Source organism: Panthera tigris, chromosome B2 (assembly GCF_018350195.1).
Source record: "Panthera tigris isolate Pti1 chromosome B2, P.tigris_Pti1_mat1.1, whole genome shotgun sequence".
Taxonomy (NCBI): Eukaryota; Metazoa; Chordata; class Mammalia; order Carnivora; family Felidae; genus Panthera; species Panthera tigris.
Window position 1 is genome coordinate 4,728,258 of NC_056664.1, and position 20,204 is coordinate 4,748,461.

The window sequence follows — 20,204 nt, forward strand, 5'->3', positions numbered from 1 at the left end:
TTGATAATTTTAAGGAGTACTGCTGATCAAATATTTTGTAGACACCTCTCTGTTGGAGTTTGTCTGATGCTTTTCTCAAGACTGGACTAGGGTTATGGGTTTTGGGTTGGAAGATTACAGAGGTAAAGTGCCATTTCATTACATCACCTCAAGGTTACCTAACAACATAATTTATCACTGTTGATATTGACCTTGAGCTCCTGAATGAGGTCATGTTTGTCCCATTTCTCATTGTGAAGTTGTTCTCTCCTTCCTTCCCATGATGCACTCTTTGAAAGGAAGTCACTATGTGTGGCCCATATTTAAGGGGTCAGAATTTATGTCCCCTTCCTTGAGTCAGGCTGAGTATACATATAAATTCTTTGAAATTATTCTGCAAGGAGATTTGTCTCTTTCCCCCCATATTTGATTGGTCATTTATTTATACCAGTATGGTCTCATGGATATGTATTTTACACTCTGAGTTATAATTTAGTACCACTTTGTTTTTTTCCAGTATGTTCTAGCTTTGGCCACTGGGAGGTCTTTCAGTTTTCACCTTTGTCTCTTTGACATAACCCGGTCAGGATAGTTGTTTGGGGTGTTTTGTTTTGTTTTGTTTTGTTTTGTTTTGGTGTGTGTGTGTGTGTGTGTGTGTGTGTGTGTGTGCGTGCATGCATGTGCCCTTTCTTATTTTCCGGCACTACAGGATGCCCCAGGCTTACCTTGTGTATTTCCTTTCCTAGTCCTAGAATCAGCCATTTCTCTCTAAGGAGCCCTGGTTTCTTTTGTTGAGGATGATACAAGACACCCAGATCTGGCTGCCAGTGTTCTTGTTGCCATGGGATATTGTTGCTTCTTGTTCCTCTCAGCTGACTGAGCTGGGACATAAATGTGTGGTCCTGATTAGTATATACACACATCTCCATCAATGTTTCCACATGTATCCATTTGTATCTACATCAAACTAAACACGAGTTCATAGATGTCTCCAGCTCTGATCCATTGCCACCCCAGCCCTTCTAGCCTCTTTCCCTTGCTTATCTGTAGAGTCCCTATCCAGCAAGGATAAACCCGGCTCCTGCCGTTGCCATCCATTTATTTAATTGTGCAGTTACAACACCACACGTGTATAGAAGTGTCACAATTGGTAAACACACCCCTCTGCAAGACAGCATTGTCAACTAGAGTATAACAGTTACGTGCACTTCCTTTTGCCTTTAGTCTTACAGACTCCATTCATTTCCATAGGTTATTAGCCAGCACCTTTCCCCTCGCCCACTTCAGGTTGTTTCATACCTTTGTAATACATTCTCTTGTCAGCCTACATTCTTTCCTGGGATCCCTCAATCTTCTAAACCTTTTTTTTTTTTTTAATTTGCCTGTGTTGAGGCTCACTCTGTTCTACAGAGTGCTGTGGGTTTTGACAAATGTGTAATGTCATATCCACCATGGCAGTATCCTACAGACTAGTTTTGCCACCCTAAAAATTTCCTGTGCCTCATCTATTTAACCCTCCCTCCACTCCTGAACCTCTGGTCATCACTGATCTTTCTACTGTCTCTGTAGTTTTGCCTTTTCCAGAATGCCATGTAAGTAGAATCATAGTATTTCATCTAATCAGACTGGATTGATTACTCACTTAATAATACATATTTAAGGTTCACCCATGTCTTTTTTTTTTGGATTGATAGCTAATTTCTTTTATTTAAAAAATATTTTTAACGTTAATTTATTATTGAGAGACAGAGAGAGAGAGAGACAGAGCATGAGCATGGGAGGGGCAGAGAGAGGGGCAGACACAGAATCAGAAGCTCTGAGCTGTCAGCACAGAGCCTGAAGCGGGTCTCAAACCCACGAACCGCAAGATCATGACCTGAGCTGAAGTCGGACGCTTAACTGACTGAGCCGCCCAGGCGCCCCTTTTTTTATTTTACGTAGACTTTATATTTTAGAGATGCTTTAGGTTGATGGCAACATCGTGCAGAAATGACCTAGAATTGCCACATATATCCTTGCTCCATACATGCGCAGCCTCCCTCGTTATGAACAAACTACACCACATTGTTACAGTTGATGAGCCGGCATCATTATCACCCTAAGTCTATAGTTTATGTTAGTGTTCATTCTTAGTGGTGTTCTGTCAGCTTGTGTACATTCTATGGGTTTTGATAAATACATAATGACAAGTGTCCAAGTGTCTGCCATTGTAGCATACACAATAATTTCATTCACTTCTGTGCTCTCTGCCTCTTCATTTGTCCTTTACCCCCAACCCCTGGGATCCACTCACTGTGTCTTTAGTTTTGCCTTTTTCTAGGATGTCATATAGTTGGAATTAGACCGTATATAGCCATTTCATATGGCTTCTTGCATTTAGTCACAGACATTTAAGTTTTCCCTATGTCTTCGTGACTTCCTAGCGCATTTGTTTTTTAACACTGAGGAATATTCCATTGTCTGGATGGACCACAGTTTATTTGTCCACCCACCTACTGAAGCATCTCTTGGTTGCTTCCAGATTTTGACAGTTGTGAATAAAGCTTCTATAAACATCCGTGTGCAAGATTTTGTGTGGCCATAAGTTTTCAACTCCCGTGGGTAATAAACACCAAGGAGCATAGTTGCTGGATTGTATATTGTAAGAGTATGTTTAGTTTTGTGAAAAACCACCAAACTGCTGTGGCTGTACCATTTCGCATTCCTACCAGCAATGGATGGGAGTTCCTGTTACTCCACGTCCTTGTCAGCATCTGGTGTTGTCAGTGTTCTGGATTTGGGCCATTGCAATAGGTGTGTGGTGATACCCATTGTCATTTTAATTGGCAATTCCCTAATGATATTTGATGTTGAGTGTCTTTTCGTATGATCATTTGCCACCAGTATGTTTTCTGTGAGGTGTGTGTTCAGATCTTTGGCCCATTTTTTGATCAGGCTGTATGTTTTCACATTGTTAAGTTTAAGAGTTCTTTGTATATTTTAGATGATCGTCTTCTACTGGATATATATTTTGCAAGTATTTTCTCCCTGTCTGTGGCTTGTATTCTCATTCTCTTGATAGTGTCTTTTGCAGAATTGAAGATTTTACTTTTAATGAAGCCCAGCTTATCAATAATTCTTTCATGTGTGAAGTCTTGTGTTATATCTAAAAAGTCACCACCAAACCCAAAGTCATCTAGATTTTCTTCTGTGTAATCTTCCAAGAGTTTAATAGTCTTGCATTTTGCATTGAGGTATATGAGCCATTTTGGATTGACTTTTGTAAAAAGTGTACGGCCTAGGTTTATCCTTTTGGATGTGGATGTCCAATTGTTCCTGCACCATCTGTTGAAAAGACTCTTTTTTTCGTTGCATGGCCTTTGCTCCTTTGTCAAAGATCAGTTGACTGTATTTGAGTAAGTCTATTTCTGGGCTCTACTCTGTTTCATTGACCTATTTGTCTATCATGTGCAAGTCTCCTCTGTCTTGATTTATAGATTTTTGTAGCTTTGTAGTAAGTGTTGAAGTCTGGTAGTTTAAATCTTCTGACTTCATTTTTCTCCTTCAATATTACATTGGCTATTCTGGGCCTTTTGCCTCTTCATCTAAATTTTAGGATCAGTTTGTTGATATCCACAAAATAGCATGAAAGGACCCTGATGGAAATTGTGTTGATTCTGTAGATCAAGCTGAAAAGAATTAACATCTTGACAATATTGTGTTCCTTCCTATCCATGAACATGGAATCTTCCATTTATTTAATTCTTTGATTTTTTTAAATCAGAGTTTTATAGTTTTCCTAATGTAGATCTGATATATATTTTGTTAGATTTATACTTGAGTATTTCATTTTTTTAGGTGTTAATGTAAATGGTATTGTATTTTTTATCTCAAAGTCTCCTTGTTTATTGTTGATAGATAGGAAAGTGATTGACTTTTGTATATTAACCTTGGATCCTGCAACCTTGCTATAATTGCTTGTTAGTTTCAACATTTTGTTCTTGATTCTGAGATTTTCGCCAGAGACAACCACATCGTCTGCAAAGATGGTTTTATTTTTTCTTTTTCAATCTGTATATCCTTATGTCCTTTTTTTATTGTCTTATGTAGTACTTCCAGTACAGTGTTGAAAAGAAGTAGTGAGAGGGAACATTTTCGCTTTGTTCCTGATCTTAGCAGGAAAGCTTCTAGTTTCTCACCATTAAGTCTGATGTTAGCTTTTGAGTTTCTTTTGGAGATGTTCTTTATTAAGTTCAGAAAGTTCTCCTCCATTCCTAGTTTATGGAGTTGTTACCATGCATGGGTGCTAGGTTTTGTCAAATGCTTCTTCTGTATCTATTCATATGATTATGTTATTTTTCTTCTTTAGGTGGTTGATGTGGTCGATTACATTAATTGATTTTTAAATGTTGAACCAGCTTTGCATTATGTGGAATACATCCTACCTCTTTGTGGTGTATAATTATTTTTACTTATCACTGGGTTCAATTTCCTATTATTTTACTAAAGATATTTGTATCTATGTTCATGGGAGGTATTGGTCTATAATATTCTTGGAATGTCTTTGTCTGGTTTTGATATTAGTGTAATGGTGGCCTCATAGAATGAATTAGGAAGTATTCCCTCTGCTTCTACATTCTGGGTGAGATTGTAGAGAATTGGCATAATTTTTTCCTTAAATGTTTGGTAGATTTCACCAGTAAACTCTGCCAAACCTAATGCTCTTTTGTTTTGGAAGGTTATTTGTTGTTGACTCAATCTATTTAATAGACATCAGCTTATGCAGATTGTCTGTTTTTCTTGTGTGAGTTTTGGCAAGTTGTTTTTCAAGGAATTGGTCTATTTCATCTAGCTTATCAAATTTGTGAGCATAGAACAGTTCATAGTAATCCTTTATTTTCCTTTAAATGTCCACAGGATCTGTAGTGTTGTCCCCTTTTCCATTTCTGAAAGAAGTAATTTGTGTTTTATCTCTTTTCTTAGTTAACCTGGCTAAAAACTTATTGACTTGATTTATCCACTCAAAGAAGCAGCTTTTGGTGCACCTGGTGGCTCAGTCAGTTAAGCGTCTGGCTTCAGTTCAGGTCATGACCTCACCATTTGTGAGTTTGAGTCCCATGTCAGGCTCTGTGCTGACAGCTCAGAGCCTGAAGCCTGCTTCAGATTCTGTGTCTCCCTCTATCTCTGCTCCTTCTCCTTCCCCTTTCTTTTTTATTGCCTAATTGCTGTGGCTAGGACTTCCAATACTATGTTGAATAAAAGTTGCAAAAGTGGGAATACCTGTCTTTTTTCTGATATTAAAGGAAAATCCGTCAAATTTTTACCATTGAATATGATGCTAGCTATGATTTGTCATATATGGCCTTCATTCTGTTGACGTACATTGTTTCTATACCCATTTTATTGAGAATTTTTATCATAAATGGATATTGAATTTGTCAAACGCTTTTTCTGCTTCTACTGAAATGATCACATGATTTTTATCCTTTGTTTTGTTAATATTGTATATCACATTGATTGATTTGTGGATATTGAACCACTCTTATGTCATTGGAATAAATCCCACTTGACCATGGTGTAGGATCCTTTTAATTTGTTGTTGACTTTGGTTCGCTATTATTTTGTTGAAGATTTTTGCATCTCTTCTCATCAGGGATATTGGCCTATAATTTTCTTTTTTTGTAGTGTCTTTAGATATCAGGGTAATGCTGGTCTTGTGGAATGACTTTGGAAGCATTTTCTCCTCTTCAATTTTTTGGAATAGTTTGAAAAGTGTAGGTGTTAACTCCTTTTTAAATGTTGGGTAGAATTCACGGTCTTGTCCTGACTTTTGTTTGTTGGGTTTTTTTTTGTATTATTACTGATTAAATTTCATTACTAGTAATCAATCTTTTCAGATTTTCTATTTCTTCCTGATTCAGTCTTGGAAGATTGTATGTATTTATCCATTTCTTCTAGGTTGTCTAATTCTTTTAATATAATTTATTGTCAAATTGGTTTCCATACAACACCCAGTGCTCATCCCAACAAGTGCCCTCCTCAATGCCCATCACACATTTTCCCCTCTTCCCCCTCTCCGTCATCTCCCCCCACATCAACCCTCAGTTTGTTCTCTGAATTTAAGAGTCTCTTGTGGTTTGCCACCCTCCCTCTCTGTTTGTAACCCTTTTTTCCCCTTTCCCTTCCCCCATGGTCTTCTGTTAAGCTTCTCAAGATCCACATATGACTGAAAACATATGGTACCTGTCTTTCTCTGACTGACTTATTTCACTTAGCATAATACCCTCCAGTTCCATCCACATCGCTGCAAATGACAGGATTTCATTCTTTCTCATTGCCAAGTAGTATCCCATTGTATATATAAATCCATTTGTATATATATATATCTCCACTTGTTAATTGATGGACAGTTAGTCTCTTTCCATAATTTGGCTATTGTTGAAAGCACTGTTATAAACATTGGAGTACATGTGCCTCTATGCATAAGCACTCCTGTATCCTTTGTATAAATTCCTAGCAGTGCTATTGCTGGGTCACAGGGTAGTTCTATTTTTAATTTCTTGAGGAACCCCCACACTTTTTCTAGAGCAGCTGCACCAGTTTGCATTCCCACCAATAGTGCAAGAGGGTTCCTGTTTCTCCACATCCTCACCAGCATCTATAGTCTCTTGATTTGTTCATTTTAGCCACTCTGACTGGCGTGAGGTGGTTTCTCATTGTGGCTTTGATTTGTATTTCCCTGATGATGAGTGATGTTGAGCATCGTTTCGTGTGTCTGTTGGCCATCTGGATGTCTTCTTTGGAAAAAGGTCTATTCATGTCTTCTGCCCGTTTCTTCACTGGATTATTTATTTTTTGGGTGTGGAGTTTGGTGACTTCTTCATAGATTTTCGATACTAGCCCTTATCAGATATGTCATTTCCAAATATCTTTTCCCATTCCATCGGTTGCCTTTTAGTTTTGTTGATTGTTTCCTTTGCAGTGCAGAAGCTTTTTATCTTCTGCACTGCAGAATGAGGTCCCAATAGCTCATTTTTGCTTTTAATTCTCTTGCCTTTGGAGATGTGTCAAGTAAGAAATTGCTGCAGCTGAGGTCAAACAGGTTGTTGCCTGTTTTCTCCTCTAGGGTTTTGATGGTTTCCTGTCTCATATTCAGGTCTTTCATCCATTTTGAGTTTACTTTTGTGTATGGTGTAAGAAAGTGGTCTAGTCTAGGTTGTCTAATTTAATGGCATACAATTGTTTGTAGTAGTCTCTTACGATCCTTTGTATTTCTGTGGTATCCATTGTAACTTCTCTCTTTTATTTTGATTTTATTTGGGCTTCCTCCCTTTTTTTCTTGATGAATGTGGCTAAAGATTTATCAATTCTGTTGACCTTTCAAAGAACTAGCTCTTAGTTTCATTGATTCTTTCTTTCTTTCTTTCTTTCTTTCTTTCTTTCTTTCTTTTTCTATTTCATTGATTTCCATTGTGATCTTTATTCTTTCCTCCTACTAACTTTAGGCTTTCCTCTTTTTTTAGTTCCTTTAGTTCCTGTGAACTTTCATTGTTTATTTGTTACTTTCCTTGTTTCTTGAGGTGGGCCTGAATCACTATAACTTCTCTTTTGGAACTGCTTTTGCTGAATCATACAGATTTTGGAACATTGTGTTTTCATTTTAATTCATTTCAAGGTACTTTCATTTCTTCTTTGATTTCTTAATTAATCAGTTGTTGAGTTTCCAAGTGTCTGTGTTTTCTTCCAGTTTTCCTCTTGTAATTGATTTCTAGTTTCATACTGTTGTGGTCAGAAAAGATGCCTGCTATGATTTCAGTCTTCTTAAATTTATTGAGGCTTGTTTTGTGGCTTAACATGTGACCTATCCTGGAGAATGTTCCATGTGCACTTGAGAAGAATGTGTATTTTCTGTTTTCGGATAGAATATTCTGTATATATCTCTTAAGCACCTCTAGTCTAAAGTGTCATTTAAGGGGCACCTGAGTCGCACAGTCTTTATGCCTCCAGCTCTTAATTTCAACTCAGGTCATGATCTCATGGTTCGTGAGTTCGAGCCAAGTGTCAGGCTCCACACTGACAGTGTAGAGCCTGCTTGGGGTTCTCTCTTTCCCTCTCTCTCTGCCCTTCCCCCACTCACACATATGCTCTCTCTCATGCTCCCTCTCTCTCCCTGACTCAAAATAAATAAGTAAACTTAAAAAAGATAAAATGTCATTTAAAACCAATGTTTTCTCATTAATTTTGTACCTGGATGATCTATCCATTGACGTAAGGTGGGATGTTAAAGTCCCCTACCGTTGTATTACTGTCAGTTTCTCCTTTTGTGTCTCTTAACATTTGCTTTTTATATTTAGGTTCTTCTATGTTGGGTGCATAGATATTTAGAAGTGTCAATACTTCTTGTTTAACTGGTCCCTTTATCATTATGTAATGCCCTTCTTCATCTCCCGGTACAGCCTTTGTTTTAAAGTCTGTTTTGTGTGAAAGCCTAAGAACCCAGGTGTTCAGAAAAGATTTTCACACTGGTATTTCTGGCTAGTGATATCTTCTTCCACTTACCTGCTGAAGCACATGTGTCTATTTCTTTCTGGCAAAACCAACAAAAATTTTAGCTGCAGTCTGCCTGATATTACCATAGCACCTCAACATCAAGGGCGGGGATTCCGATTTCTGAATTATTAGTTGACCTACCACATTAAGACAAATTAGCAGATCAGCAATAGCGTGCTAACCTGACTGTGCATCAAGATACTCTGCGGCTTATGGGAAAGTATTTTTAAAATGTAACTGGTGGAGACAAATCATATGACAGTGGCTTTCAGAGGAGACTGTCTGAAGCTGTACCTGACTTGACAGCTGACAGAACATCACAGCCCAGAAAGCCATGCATGGAGATTTATCCTGAGGGAGAAAGGGGTTCATCTTGGCAGATGACCTAAAGCAGTTCCTGTGTGAAACATTACCAAGTGTTGAAGGGCTCTATGCTCTTGTTGGGTCAGATAGAGATGCAGTGCCTGTTACTAAAGTGGCCAGTGACGGGGCGCCTGGGGGCTCAGTCGGTTGGGCGTCCGACTTCAGCTCAGGTCGTGATCTCGCGGTTCGCGGGTTCAAACGTCGCATTGGGCTCTGTGCTGACAGCTCGGAGCCTGGAGCCTGCCTCAGATTCTGTGTGTGTGTGTGTGTGTGTGTGTGTGTGTGTGTGTGTGTGTGTATGTGTGTGTGTGTCTCTCTCTGCCCCTCCTCTGCTCACATGTGTTCTCTTTCTCTCTGTCTCTCAAAAATAAACAAACATTAAAAAAATTTTTTTTCAAGTGGCCAGTGACAGTGCTCTGGAGCATGCTTTCAGACCTGGCTTCTTAACTACTTTTTCCTTTGCAAACAGAGGAAGAGAAAAAACTTGGACTTTCAAAAAAACAAAACTGTCATTTGTTACTATAACACCTACCAAGTGGTTCGATACATTCGTTTACCTTTGGGGGTGAGTTTCATAGCCAGCAGCAGTGCCAATCAATACAGGAGTAATTATTAGACTGGAAAAGAAACTTACTCCATTATTTGAGGAATTGAGACAAGTTGTGGAAGTTTCTTTATCTGGCAGTGGCTTTGATTTACATCTTATTTTCATTATAACAGATACAATATCAATCCAGCAACCTTTAGACCACAACAAATACTTGTGTCCATGTACTCAAGAAAGGGCCCCTTTGTCTACCTTACGCTAAAGAAAGAGCCTATAGATATAGTTCACGGACAGATTGTTATCTTTTCTTGTGTAGGGTCTTTTCGTATTTAGTGAGATCTGGGGATGCCTCAGAAGCGCTTCAGTAAGTACATCCCAGTTCCCGTGGACTTGGTCTAGTCACCAAGTACCTATGAGATTCTATTCAGTGGGTCAGAATCAAAATGGTACTTTGATCCACTTGTACCATTAAATGCTCCCTGTTACATGCCCAGGCCTGCAGAATGAAGCAGACCCTTTTTATTGTGAATAATGATGAGAACATGTTTTTTTAGGTTTTCTTTCTTTGCTTTGGGTGTGAGGAAGATAGAATGGCTCAGTAAAAGTGGTAAAATCAGTCCCGTCACTGACTTTTGTCTGTGTACGTTCTGTTGTGGCACAGATGAATATTGCTAATTGGTTTGATTCTTCTCAGAGTGCTGCTCTTTAATGGCAATGAAAGTGCTGGCTGATGGTTTTGTTCTCCACTCTGCTTTCTGTAAGCGATCAGTGTTTTAATGTTTGCGTGTTCTTCATGAAATTTAGAGGTGATTCCTTATTGAATTCTGTTTCCACCTTTGATATGTATGGAAACACAGTAGTGCAGCCATTTCTTTTCATACGTGAGTATAAATAAAACAGAATTGTTTGAAGTAAAAAAATAATAAAATGTAATAGGCAGAAAATTACACTGTGCTTAATGACTGATTTTTATTTTTAAACCGTTAGTCCCTTAAGGTCACATCTGTCAAGTGTGTGTTCACATATTTACTTAAGTCAATGATTGCTTTACTTTAACCACCTTTTGTTATTATTATTGTTAATCTTTATTTATTTTTGAGGGAGAGAGAGACAGAGTGCAAGCAGGGGAGGGGCAGACAGAGAGGAAGACACAGAATCCGAAGCAGGCTCCAGGCTCCGAGCTGTCAACACAGAGCCCGACGCGGGGCTCGAACCCACAAACCGCGAGATCGTGACCTGAGCCAAAGTCGGACGCTTCACCGACTGAGCCACCCAGGCGACCCTATTATTATTATTTTTATTTTTTTAAGTTTATTTATTTGTTTTGAGCGAGAAAGCATGAGTGGGGCGGGGCAGAGAAAGAGGAGAGAACCTCAAGCAGGCTCTGTGCTGTCAGTGAAGAGCCTGTCATGGGGCTCGATCTCACAAATCGTGAGATCATGACCTGAGCCAAAATCAAGACTCAGATGCTTAACGGACTGAGCCACCCAGGCACCCCATCTTTTGTTATTTTTTGAAGGAAGCTAGCTAGCTTTAGTGGTTTGCCCTATGTGCACTTTTCTTTTTGCTCTAAATATGCCATTGGACTTGTGTGTGTGCGTGTGCGTGCGTGTGTGTGTGACGAGTTTGCAAAATTCACCATGACTTGAAGTGCAATGACAGATCTAGATGTTCATTTACCATGCCGTGTGACTTTTCCCAAAGGATCTGAACTTTATTTCCTTACACCAGCTTGAAACCTGTTGTTTTAAATCTTTGAATCACTGTGTCCTATCATGTTCACATGGTGTGACATAGGTACTTACTCATGGGCCAGGAGAGCACCTTCAGTTTTGGACAACTACTCTAATGACGTTCTTAGGAAGAATGGAAGGTGCCAGGGGTAATAATGGCCAGTCAATAATCATACCACGGACTTCAAATACTATAGCTGTCGATGGATTTGCTCTGTAATCACGTGTAGAACTTCGTGTGGGTGTCTTCAACCCTTTCTCTTCCACTAGCAACCCGAATAACACCTGACCTTTTGGTTGGCTAGAGCGAGTGGCTGGCTACCTTTCTTTCTTGCTGCGGTGTGATTGGCTGAACCGTCTTTTATTAAAAGTTGAAATGTAGATTGAAATCACATGAAAAATCACCTTTGGTTATAAACCTCCAACATTTTGATCCTCCATCCATGTTTTTGTCACATGAGGGGTAAAAAGCACCTCGCAATGCCAAAATTGGACAGTACTTATGTTCCCAAGTAGCGTCCTCATCTTCTGGGTAGAAATTACATTGTGCTAGGAATATGCAGAAAAATGGACCTCAGAAGTGGATTTCCCGCTCATCTGTTAAGTCCTTAACTATAGTTTTGTTTTGTTTTGTTTTGTTTTTAACGTTTTTATTTTTGAGACAGAGAGAGACAGAGCGTGAACAGGGGAGGGGCAGAGAGAGAGGGAGACACAGAATCCGAAACAGGCTCCAGGCTCTGAGCAGTCAGCACAGAGCCCGACGCGGGGCTCGAACTCACGGACCGTGAGATCATGACCTGAGCCGCAGTCGGACGCTTAACCGACCAAGCCACCTAGGCGCCCCTCCTTAACTACAGTTTTAACAAGCATGACATTGCTAAGTATACGACATGTACATCATTTCAAAAAAATACTGCCATGACTATCTTTTATGCATATTTTAGCTTCAAATTTTGAAGCATCTTTTTTTTTCTTTCCTTTCCCCTTCTTCTCATTTTGCTTCATTTTCATTATTGATATTAAACAGTGTTATCTTTGCAAGCATATATCAAAGGTTGTTCTGGAGCATTTATTGCCTTTCTGGAAACGTTCGTAAGAAATGTTCTTTAAATGGGAACCCTCTTGCACTCTTGGTGGGGATGCAAACTGGAGAACAGTATGGAGGTTCGTCAAAAACTAAAAATGGAATTACCCTACAATCCAGCAATTGCACTACTAGGTATTTACCTAAAGGATACAGAAATGCAGATTCAAAGCGGGTACATGCTCCCCAATGTTTATAGCAGTGCTATCAACAATAGCTCACCTATGGAGAGAACCCAAATATCCATCGACTGATAAATGGACAAAGAAGATATAGATACAGATACACACACACATATCTCCATACATACACACACACACTGAAATATTACTCGGCAATGAAAAAGAATGAAATCTTGCCATTTGCAATGGCATGGTTGGAGCTAGAATGTACCATGCTAAGTGAAATAAGTCAGTCAGAGAAAGACGAATACCATATGATTTCTTCACTCATATGTGGAATTTAAGAAACAAAACAGATGAACATATGGGAAGTGGGGGGAAGAGGAGAGAGGGGAACAAACCACAAGAGACTCTAACAATGGAGAACAAACTGAGGGATGATGGAGGGAGGTGGGTGGGTGATGGGTACTAAGGAGGGCACTTGTTGGAATGAGCACTGGGTGTTGTATGTAAGTGATGAACCACTGAAGTCTACTCCTGAAACTGATATTGCACTGTATGTTAACTAACTAAAATTTAAATTCAAAAAAGAAAGAAATGTTCTTTGGAGTAGAAAGGTAGACTTGAGTTTCTGTACTTCAATAAGAGCTCTTTGTTCCTGAGGGCAGGGCGGGGGGGGGGGGTGAATTTTACTTTCATCTCAATGTATTAAAAATCCACAACTGAAATACATCTTATTTCAAAGATCAGCAATTTTAAAATTTCAGATAGTACTTTCTCAGGAGTACGTGCTACTCAAAATAGTAAGAGAATAACAAAATATGTAGACCTACTGTGGAATCAGAGTCTATGTGCTTGAACAGATGTGTGAATCTTAAATATCTCAAAGGAAAAGAAAAGTGTTCTAAAATGCTGTTGCTTTTTTGAAAAGCACTAAAGGTTAGACCAAGACAGGCAGTTTTGTTCTAACGGACAATTAGGTTAATTGTAAAGATAAGGAATGCATTATGGGTCGAAATCAAATATTCCTGTCACATATATTTTGTTCCTGGCTTACTGGCTTTATTTTCAAAATTGAAGTTTGTAGTTTCCTTTTATTGGTATTCTTGCATATACTGTTCATTCAATAAATGAGTTATGACTTTCAAAAATAGTCTATTATGTCTTATATAAATATGGCCACCCCTACTTTTCTTTCTCATTTTCATGGAATATCTTTTTTCTATGCTTTTACTTTCAGTCTTTGTGTGTCTAAAATCTGAAATGAACCTTTTGTAGGCAGCATATAGGTGGGGGTTTTTTGTTTGTTTTTTTTGAGAGAGAGAGAGAGAGCGCATAGGGGAGAGAGGCAGAGAGAGAGAGAGAGAGAGAGAGACAGAGAGAGACAGAGAGACAGAGAGAGAATCTTATAGCAACAACGTGGAGCTTGATCCCATGACCCTGGGATCATGACCTGAGCAGAAACCAAGAGTCGGAGGCTCAGCCAACTGAGCCACCCAGGAGCCCCAGGATGGTCTTGTTTTTTTAATCCGTTCAGCCACACTCTGTATTTTGACTGGGGCATTTAATCCATTTACATTTAAGTATCAATAGGTATGTATTTGTTGCCATTTTGTTCATTGTTTTCTGGCTGTTTTGTAGTTCTTCTGTATTTCTCCTTCTCTTGCTCCCTTCCCATGTGATTTGATGACTTTATTTAGTGTTATACTTGGATTCCTCTCTTACTACCTTTCGTGTATCTATTTTTAGGTTTTTGGTTTGTGGTTACCATGAGGTTTGTGTATGGTAACCCATGTATGTAGCCGTCTATTTTTAGTTTCTTATATTCCTTTTTTTTTAGGTTGAGGTTCTCGCTGTGTTCGCCCATTCTTCTCCCAAGTTTTGTAAGCACATTTATGACCATTACTTTGAATTCTTTGTTGGATAGATTGTCTATCTCCATTTTGTTTAGTTCTTACTCAGAAGTTTTGTCTTACTCTTTTGTTGGGAGCACAATCCTCTGTCTCCTCATTTTGCCTAACTCTCTCTGTTGGTCTCTACGTATGAGGTAGTCCAGCTTTGGCTCCCACTTTTGCGGGCACGGCTTTAAGTAGGCGATGTCCTGTGGGGCCCATGCGTGCAGTGTCCCCTGACAGCGGAGACCGGGGCTTTAGTGGCACCCCAGATGGGCTACTCACGCTCCCCTGTTGTTGGAGGGTCGTGACTTGTCTGGGTGTGCCTGTGGCTGGCCGTGAACCTGGCCAGGACCGCGGCTGGTGGGAAGGGCTGGTTTCCAGCCCAGCGGACTGCCAGGCCCAGGGAGGGTTGCTGTGGGTGTGCTGGTGGGTGGTGCTGTTGTACTGTTGGCTCGAGGTCTGCCAAGGTGCAGGGCCGCGTGGTCCCCTCAGCACGGTGTCACCAGCCCAGAGGGAGGATTGCAGAACAGAACCCGCCAGGGGTGGGGTCAGCATGGCAGAACGAGGGCAAAAACTGCCGCCGTCTGTGTGTGTCGGTCCCCAGCGAGAGGCCCAGCTGCCTCCCGCGTCTCTGGCAGGTGCTCCAAGGTTACTAAGCGGGTGTCCTTCACCTGTGGCACGTGCACTTTTAAATCGGATGTGAGCCCTTTCAGAGTGTTCCCCTCCCTACAGTTTTGTCGTTGTCCTGGATGTATTGCCCGTGAGCGTTTAAAGCCAGGCGTTCAGGGGGCTCATGTCTCCTGTGCAGGATCGGGACAGTGCCAATCTGGAGCTTGAATCTCTTACTCCTCAGGGAAACTCCCAAACCTGAGCCACCCCAGATCTCCGCCTCTTTTGCCTCATCTCAGTGCCGATGGAGGCTGTGTCCTCCCAGTCCCCAGGCCCCCTTCGGAGGGAATTCTTCCATATACAGGTGCGGATTTGTTGTGTCCACAGGAGGAGGTGAGCTCCGGACGTGCGTCTGCCACCACCTCCAACCCTCGACCATCACGTGTTTTCTTTTGCCTTCTGTGCCACCGTGACCTCGCACAGAACTGATAAACACAGACATAGCTGGTTCAGCCTGCTTTACACGGTGCACGGAAAGCCTTCGAATCCAACACAGAACTTTGGCTAAGTGAGTCATTCAATGAAGTAAAACAACAGATTTCGAGGGGTTCTCTCTCTTTTTTTTTCTTTTTTTACTTTTAGGCCAATTATTCTGGGAACTGTGGCCGTGTTTACTGGGCTTAGTGTCATATTGGGACTCCTAAGAACAAAGTTGAAAGAAATGCATGAGGCATAGAATGGATTCCATCCTATCAAATACATTTAAAAAACAGTTTGGGAAATATTGAAATCTGTTGCGCACAGACTTACTAGCCATTTGGGACAGAAGTGACGGCCGGAACCTTCTTGGAAGAAGAGAATTATACTGGATTAGACTCAATTACGGAGCTCTGCCTCGTCAGCTCAGACTTGAAGTAGATTTCCTTTCTTGTCACTATCTTGGTGTGATTTTTAAAATGATTTTTGGGGTCGCCTGGGTGGCTCAGTCGGTTAAGTGTCCGACCGGCTCAGGTCACGATCTCGCGGTATGTGAGTTCGAGCCCCGCGTCGGGCTCTGTGCTGACAGCTCAGAGCCTGGAGCCTGTTTCAGATTCTGTGTCTTCCTCTCTCTCTGACCCTCCCCCATTCATGCTCTGTCTCTCTCTGTCTCAAAAATAAATAAACGTTAAAAAAAAATTTTAAATGATTTTTGGCTCTTAAAAACTGAGAGCAAACTGAGGGTTGATGGGGGGAGGGTGGGTGATGGGTATTGAGGAGGGCACCTGTTGGGATGAGCACTGGGTGTTGTATAGAAACCAATTTGACAATAAATTTCATGTTTAAAAAAATAAAATGATTTTTATTTCCCATTTTAAGAAATTTTCAGGACTTCTAAACTGAAAGTGAAAATGCCACGAATGTAGTTGAGCTACACCCATTCTAAGTCAACACATGGAGAGAATTTTGACCACGTTGGCTTTGGAAGGGGATGTAAAGTTAAGCGACATGCACCCAGATCGCATCCCGGGCAGATCCATGCAATGTGTGCCAAAAGATCTCTTGAAACGTCTCTTGGCAAAAATTGTAACCTGTTAGGCTTCAGAGTTGCATCATAAAGACTGTTTCTTCAGCAACTGAGGTCTAGAAAGTGTAACCTCTGTGGTTTCCTTAAAATAATACACAAGATCAACTGTTTCCTTTGCTGCTGGAGTGTTATTTTTATATATATATATTCGTACAAATTATTCAGACGGAGGTTCTGTGGGAAAGTTAACTCACAAAGTAGCTAGCTGGTAGAGATACACCGCGTGACAGGCCGTCTGCTCGGCGACGGGGAGGGAGAATGTTTGGAAAAGCGTCCATATGTAAACAAACGGGGCACTGTGCCGGGTGTAAGGTTCTCATGTTCTGCAGAATGGTAGTGCGCATTAGCACGTGTAGGCTGGTCCCGGGGGTGGCTTTGGAGGCTTGACCCAGGCTGGGGTAGGACGACTGAGTTATATTTGAGCCTGGAGGGTGGTAAACATGACTAGTGGTGAAAGTTGAACCGTGCTTGTGAGCCAAAGGATCAGATCTAAACGCAGAAGTGTGCAGGTGGGAGCGGGCAGGGTGGGCGCCTGGAGCCCAATAGGATCCTGCGTCTGAAGCAAAACGGCAGAGGAAGTGGTGCAACGGAATCAGTAGTGAGCCGCGTGCATATGCATCCTCTGTCTCATACTTTGTGGGAGCAAACGAGCCACCGAAGCTGAACGAGCCACCGCCGTCCTTTCAGAATTCCCAGGGAGAGGCAGCTGCGGACCATGGGCAGGCAAGTGACAGGGGCATTGGTTCGGGGGGAACCCGAGACCAACACTGAGCAAGCAGAGCGTGCATTTCCAGGGGAGCGGCCAAGCCTGGGTCCTGCGAGGGAGGGGCCTGAGCCTGTCGCGGTGAGAAGAGGCTTTGAGCCGCGAGTTTCAAAAGATTCTCTCCTAAGTCTTAACGTTAGTAACCTTTCCTCCCCCAAACGTCTGCCTTTTCGTAGCATTGAACAGACAACGGAGGTCTTGTTGTGTCTGTCACCCGGAGAAGCTGCTGACCTGAAGGAAGGAATCAATTTCTTGAGAAATAAGAAGACCGGCAAAGATTTCATCCTGTACAAGAGTAAGAATCGCGTGAGGGCGTGCAAGAACATGTGCAAGCATCAAGGAGGCCTGTTCATAAAAGACATCGAGGATTTAGACGGAAGGTACCGAGGGTTCTTTGCCTTCTCACGGGCGGCCCCCCTCCCGGTGAGACTTGGGCAGGGAGGGGTGTGCTCACTGAGAAATTTTGAACAACTCCGTCAGCAGATTACGTCCCCGAGCAAGTTCATAATCTTCACGTGTGCTCACTTAGGCCCTCTCTCCGATCTCGAGAGTTTATGATCTCTACTTAGGTTTCCTCTCTCTCAGGGGAACTCTCCGACTCCTCTCTGGCTTGGTAACAGCTTCCAGTCCTTGTGCGAGGGAGTGTTTGGGCGCGTGTTTGCCTGGAAGTGTGTGTGTTGGTCGGTGGGCTTTTCCAGACCCCGCCTGAGAGCGGACAGAATCCCCCTTCTCTCCCGGCCAGGCTCGTTGTAACTAATAAACAAAAAAGACGGCGTCCCAACTCTCCCTGCCTGGAACTGTGACTCTTCTGGGCCCTTCCCAGAAGAACTCACGCTGGTGTTCCCGGCCCTGCGATGAAAGCTTCACCTTGAACTTGCGCCTCCCAGGCACGGGAGCGGTGCCAGAAGAGGGTGGTTTTGTTTTGTCTCCTGTGGCTGCCGGAGAGCTAACAGCCCGTGCCTGGTGGAGCCAGGGGGAGTTCTGAGCGGGGGCAAAGTGTTATCAGCCAGCTTCTCGGCTCCAGCAGTGCCTGAGAGAGAGACCCGCCTTCAAGCTCTGCTCCAGCCCAACCTGCCCTGTGTGGTTTTCCCATAGTGGGCGTTCTGCTTCCACCGTGCTGTCAGTCCTCTTTATCAGGTCATTTGTGACCAGCGTGCTCAGAGCGAGCTGGGCGGCTGTTGAGAAGCTCCCTCGGTGACCGGGCGCAAGACCACCGCCAGGGGTGGGGCTGGGATGTTCTCGCGCTTGCAGATGCATTTGCTTGTGAACGGTTAGTTTCAGGGCCCAGCCTACATACTATTAGACTTTTACATCTTAGAAAGACCACCGTCGGACCTGTGGCTTGATGGGCTCCTCCGATAAAGTCGCCAGCTTGGGAAAATTAAAATACAGGGCACCCTCTTAAATTTGCCTTGCAGATAGACAACGGGTACATTTTTAGTACAAACACGTCCGAGTACTGCACGGAACGTACTTTCACGGACAGCTGTGCCCTGGAGAACCTCTTGATAATTTGCTGACAGCCCAATCTTGACTCCCTGCCCTTTGCCCACGGGGTGCAGTTAGGAGGCCCTGAGACAGGGGTGGTCCTGTCCCGAGTGGACTTTTGACAGCGCTCACGGCTGTCCGGGTCCTCTGATGGTTCGGAGACTTGCTTGTCTTCTCTTCGGGTCTCTGCTGATCCCTTTCACTCGGTGCCCACCTAACCAGTCGTTTAAGGAAGTGTTGCGGCTTGGTGGTTGAGGGCACGGTCTTTCCCGTGGCCCGATTCAGAAGCCCCACCGCTTAGCAGCTCAGTGACCTGGACCAGTTTCTTAGCCCGTCTGGGCCTCCGTTCTCCCCTCCCAGTTCCGCCCCTGTCCTGTCGACGGGTCTCCTCCACACGGGGAGCCAGAATCTCTCACCGTTACTCCCAGACACAGCTCCCCGAGCATTTCTTTGCTGAAACCGAATCCCCGGAGTAACTTCTGCACTGCCCTCCCTCACCCTCCTCTCCCCATCTGGCCGCCCCGTTCAGGTTCTCCTCCAGCCATTCCCCCCGAAGACTCTCTTTCGTCCAGGATCCGGTCAAGAACGATGACCTGCCTCTCCTCCCCTCCCCACTGCAGCCATTTTCTCTTCTTCAGCCACAACCCAGGTCAGCAACTCCTTGAAGCTGTGCTTCTCGGATCTCAAGTCCAACGGTTTCTCACAATCTCTCCTGCATGTGAAGCTGTTGTTGCCTTCTGCCCGCCCACCTCCGCGTGAGGATTTATGTTCCTTCTCCGATGGCCCAGGATGCTGAGGAGCTAATTTGGAACGTTTTCTCTTAGTTTTCAGAGAGCTGTTGTTGGCTACTTGCTGATGATTAAAGGAGATGGCACAAAAGAGTCCTCTGTAAACCAAAGTGTGGAGCATGCTTTATGCCTTCTTCGTAGAAAAGAATATTTTAAAAGTCTAGATATAACGAAGCTTGAAAAAAAAAATCAGCAGAGTTCCCTTATATGTCAAAAACGTATTTTTAGGGGCCCCCAGGTGGCTCAGTCGGTTGAGTGTCTGACTTCGGCTCAAGTCATGTTCTCACGGTTCGTGGGTTCGGGCCCCGCATCGGGCTCTGTGCTGACAGCTCGGAGCCTGGAGCCTGCTTCGGATTCTGTGTCTCCCTCTCTCTCTGCCCCTCCCCCACTCATTCTCTCTCTCTCTCTCTCTCTCTCTCTCTCTCTCTCTCAAAAATAAATAAACATTAAAAAATGTAAAAAAACTCATAAAACACATTTTTAGTTTACAACCTCTCATGTTTCTGGTCTGAGACATACTTGGTTTTGTTTTTAAATTCTTTAACTGTCCAAGGAAAAGACTTCGCTGCAAACACTAGCAAAATAAAGAAGAAAAAGTTGAACTGTTTGTGTCCCATCCCCAACCCCCACACGCCTTTCAACGCTCCGGTAAGAATGGAAAGAAAAAATCAGTACACATCCTGTTTTTGTTACAGTCTGATTCTCCTTCGGGAGTAGGGCTACCAAAGTGAGCAAATGAA

General features: G+C 42.6%; 1 protein-coding gene and 1 pseudogene across 8 annotated transcripts in view; both read left to right on the forward strand.

Annotated features, from left to right (window-relative positions):
* Positions 1 to 20,204, forward strand: part of LOC102967256 (cytidine monophosphate-N-acetylneuraminic acid hydroxylase) — a 334,461-nt gene that overhangs the window by 251,639 nt on the left and 62,618 nt on the right. For 3 of the 8 annotated variants that reach the window (XM_042985584.1, XM_015540452.2, XM_042985583.1), the window contains one exon: positions 17,365 to 17,568. The exons of 1 other annotated variant lie outside the window; for it this stretch is intronic. In XM_042985584.1, the coding sequence (XP_042841518.1) occupies positions 17,365 to 17,568 (204 nt within the window). Of the gene's footprint in view, positions 1 to 16,680; positions 17,149 to 17,364; positions 17,569 to 19,500; positions 19,575 to 20,017; positions 20,113 to 20,204 lie in introns of those variants that run through there. 4 more of the 8 variants (XM_042985587.1, XM_015540459.2, XM_042985588.1 and 1 more) reach the window with 4 other exon arrangements.
* LOC122238328 lies at positions 95 to 9,680 on the forward strand (annotated as a pseudogene).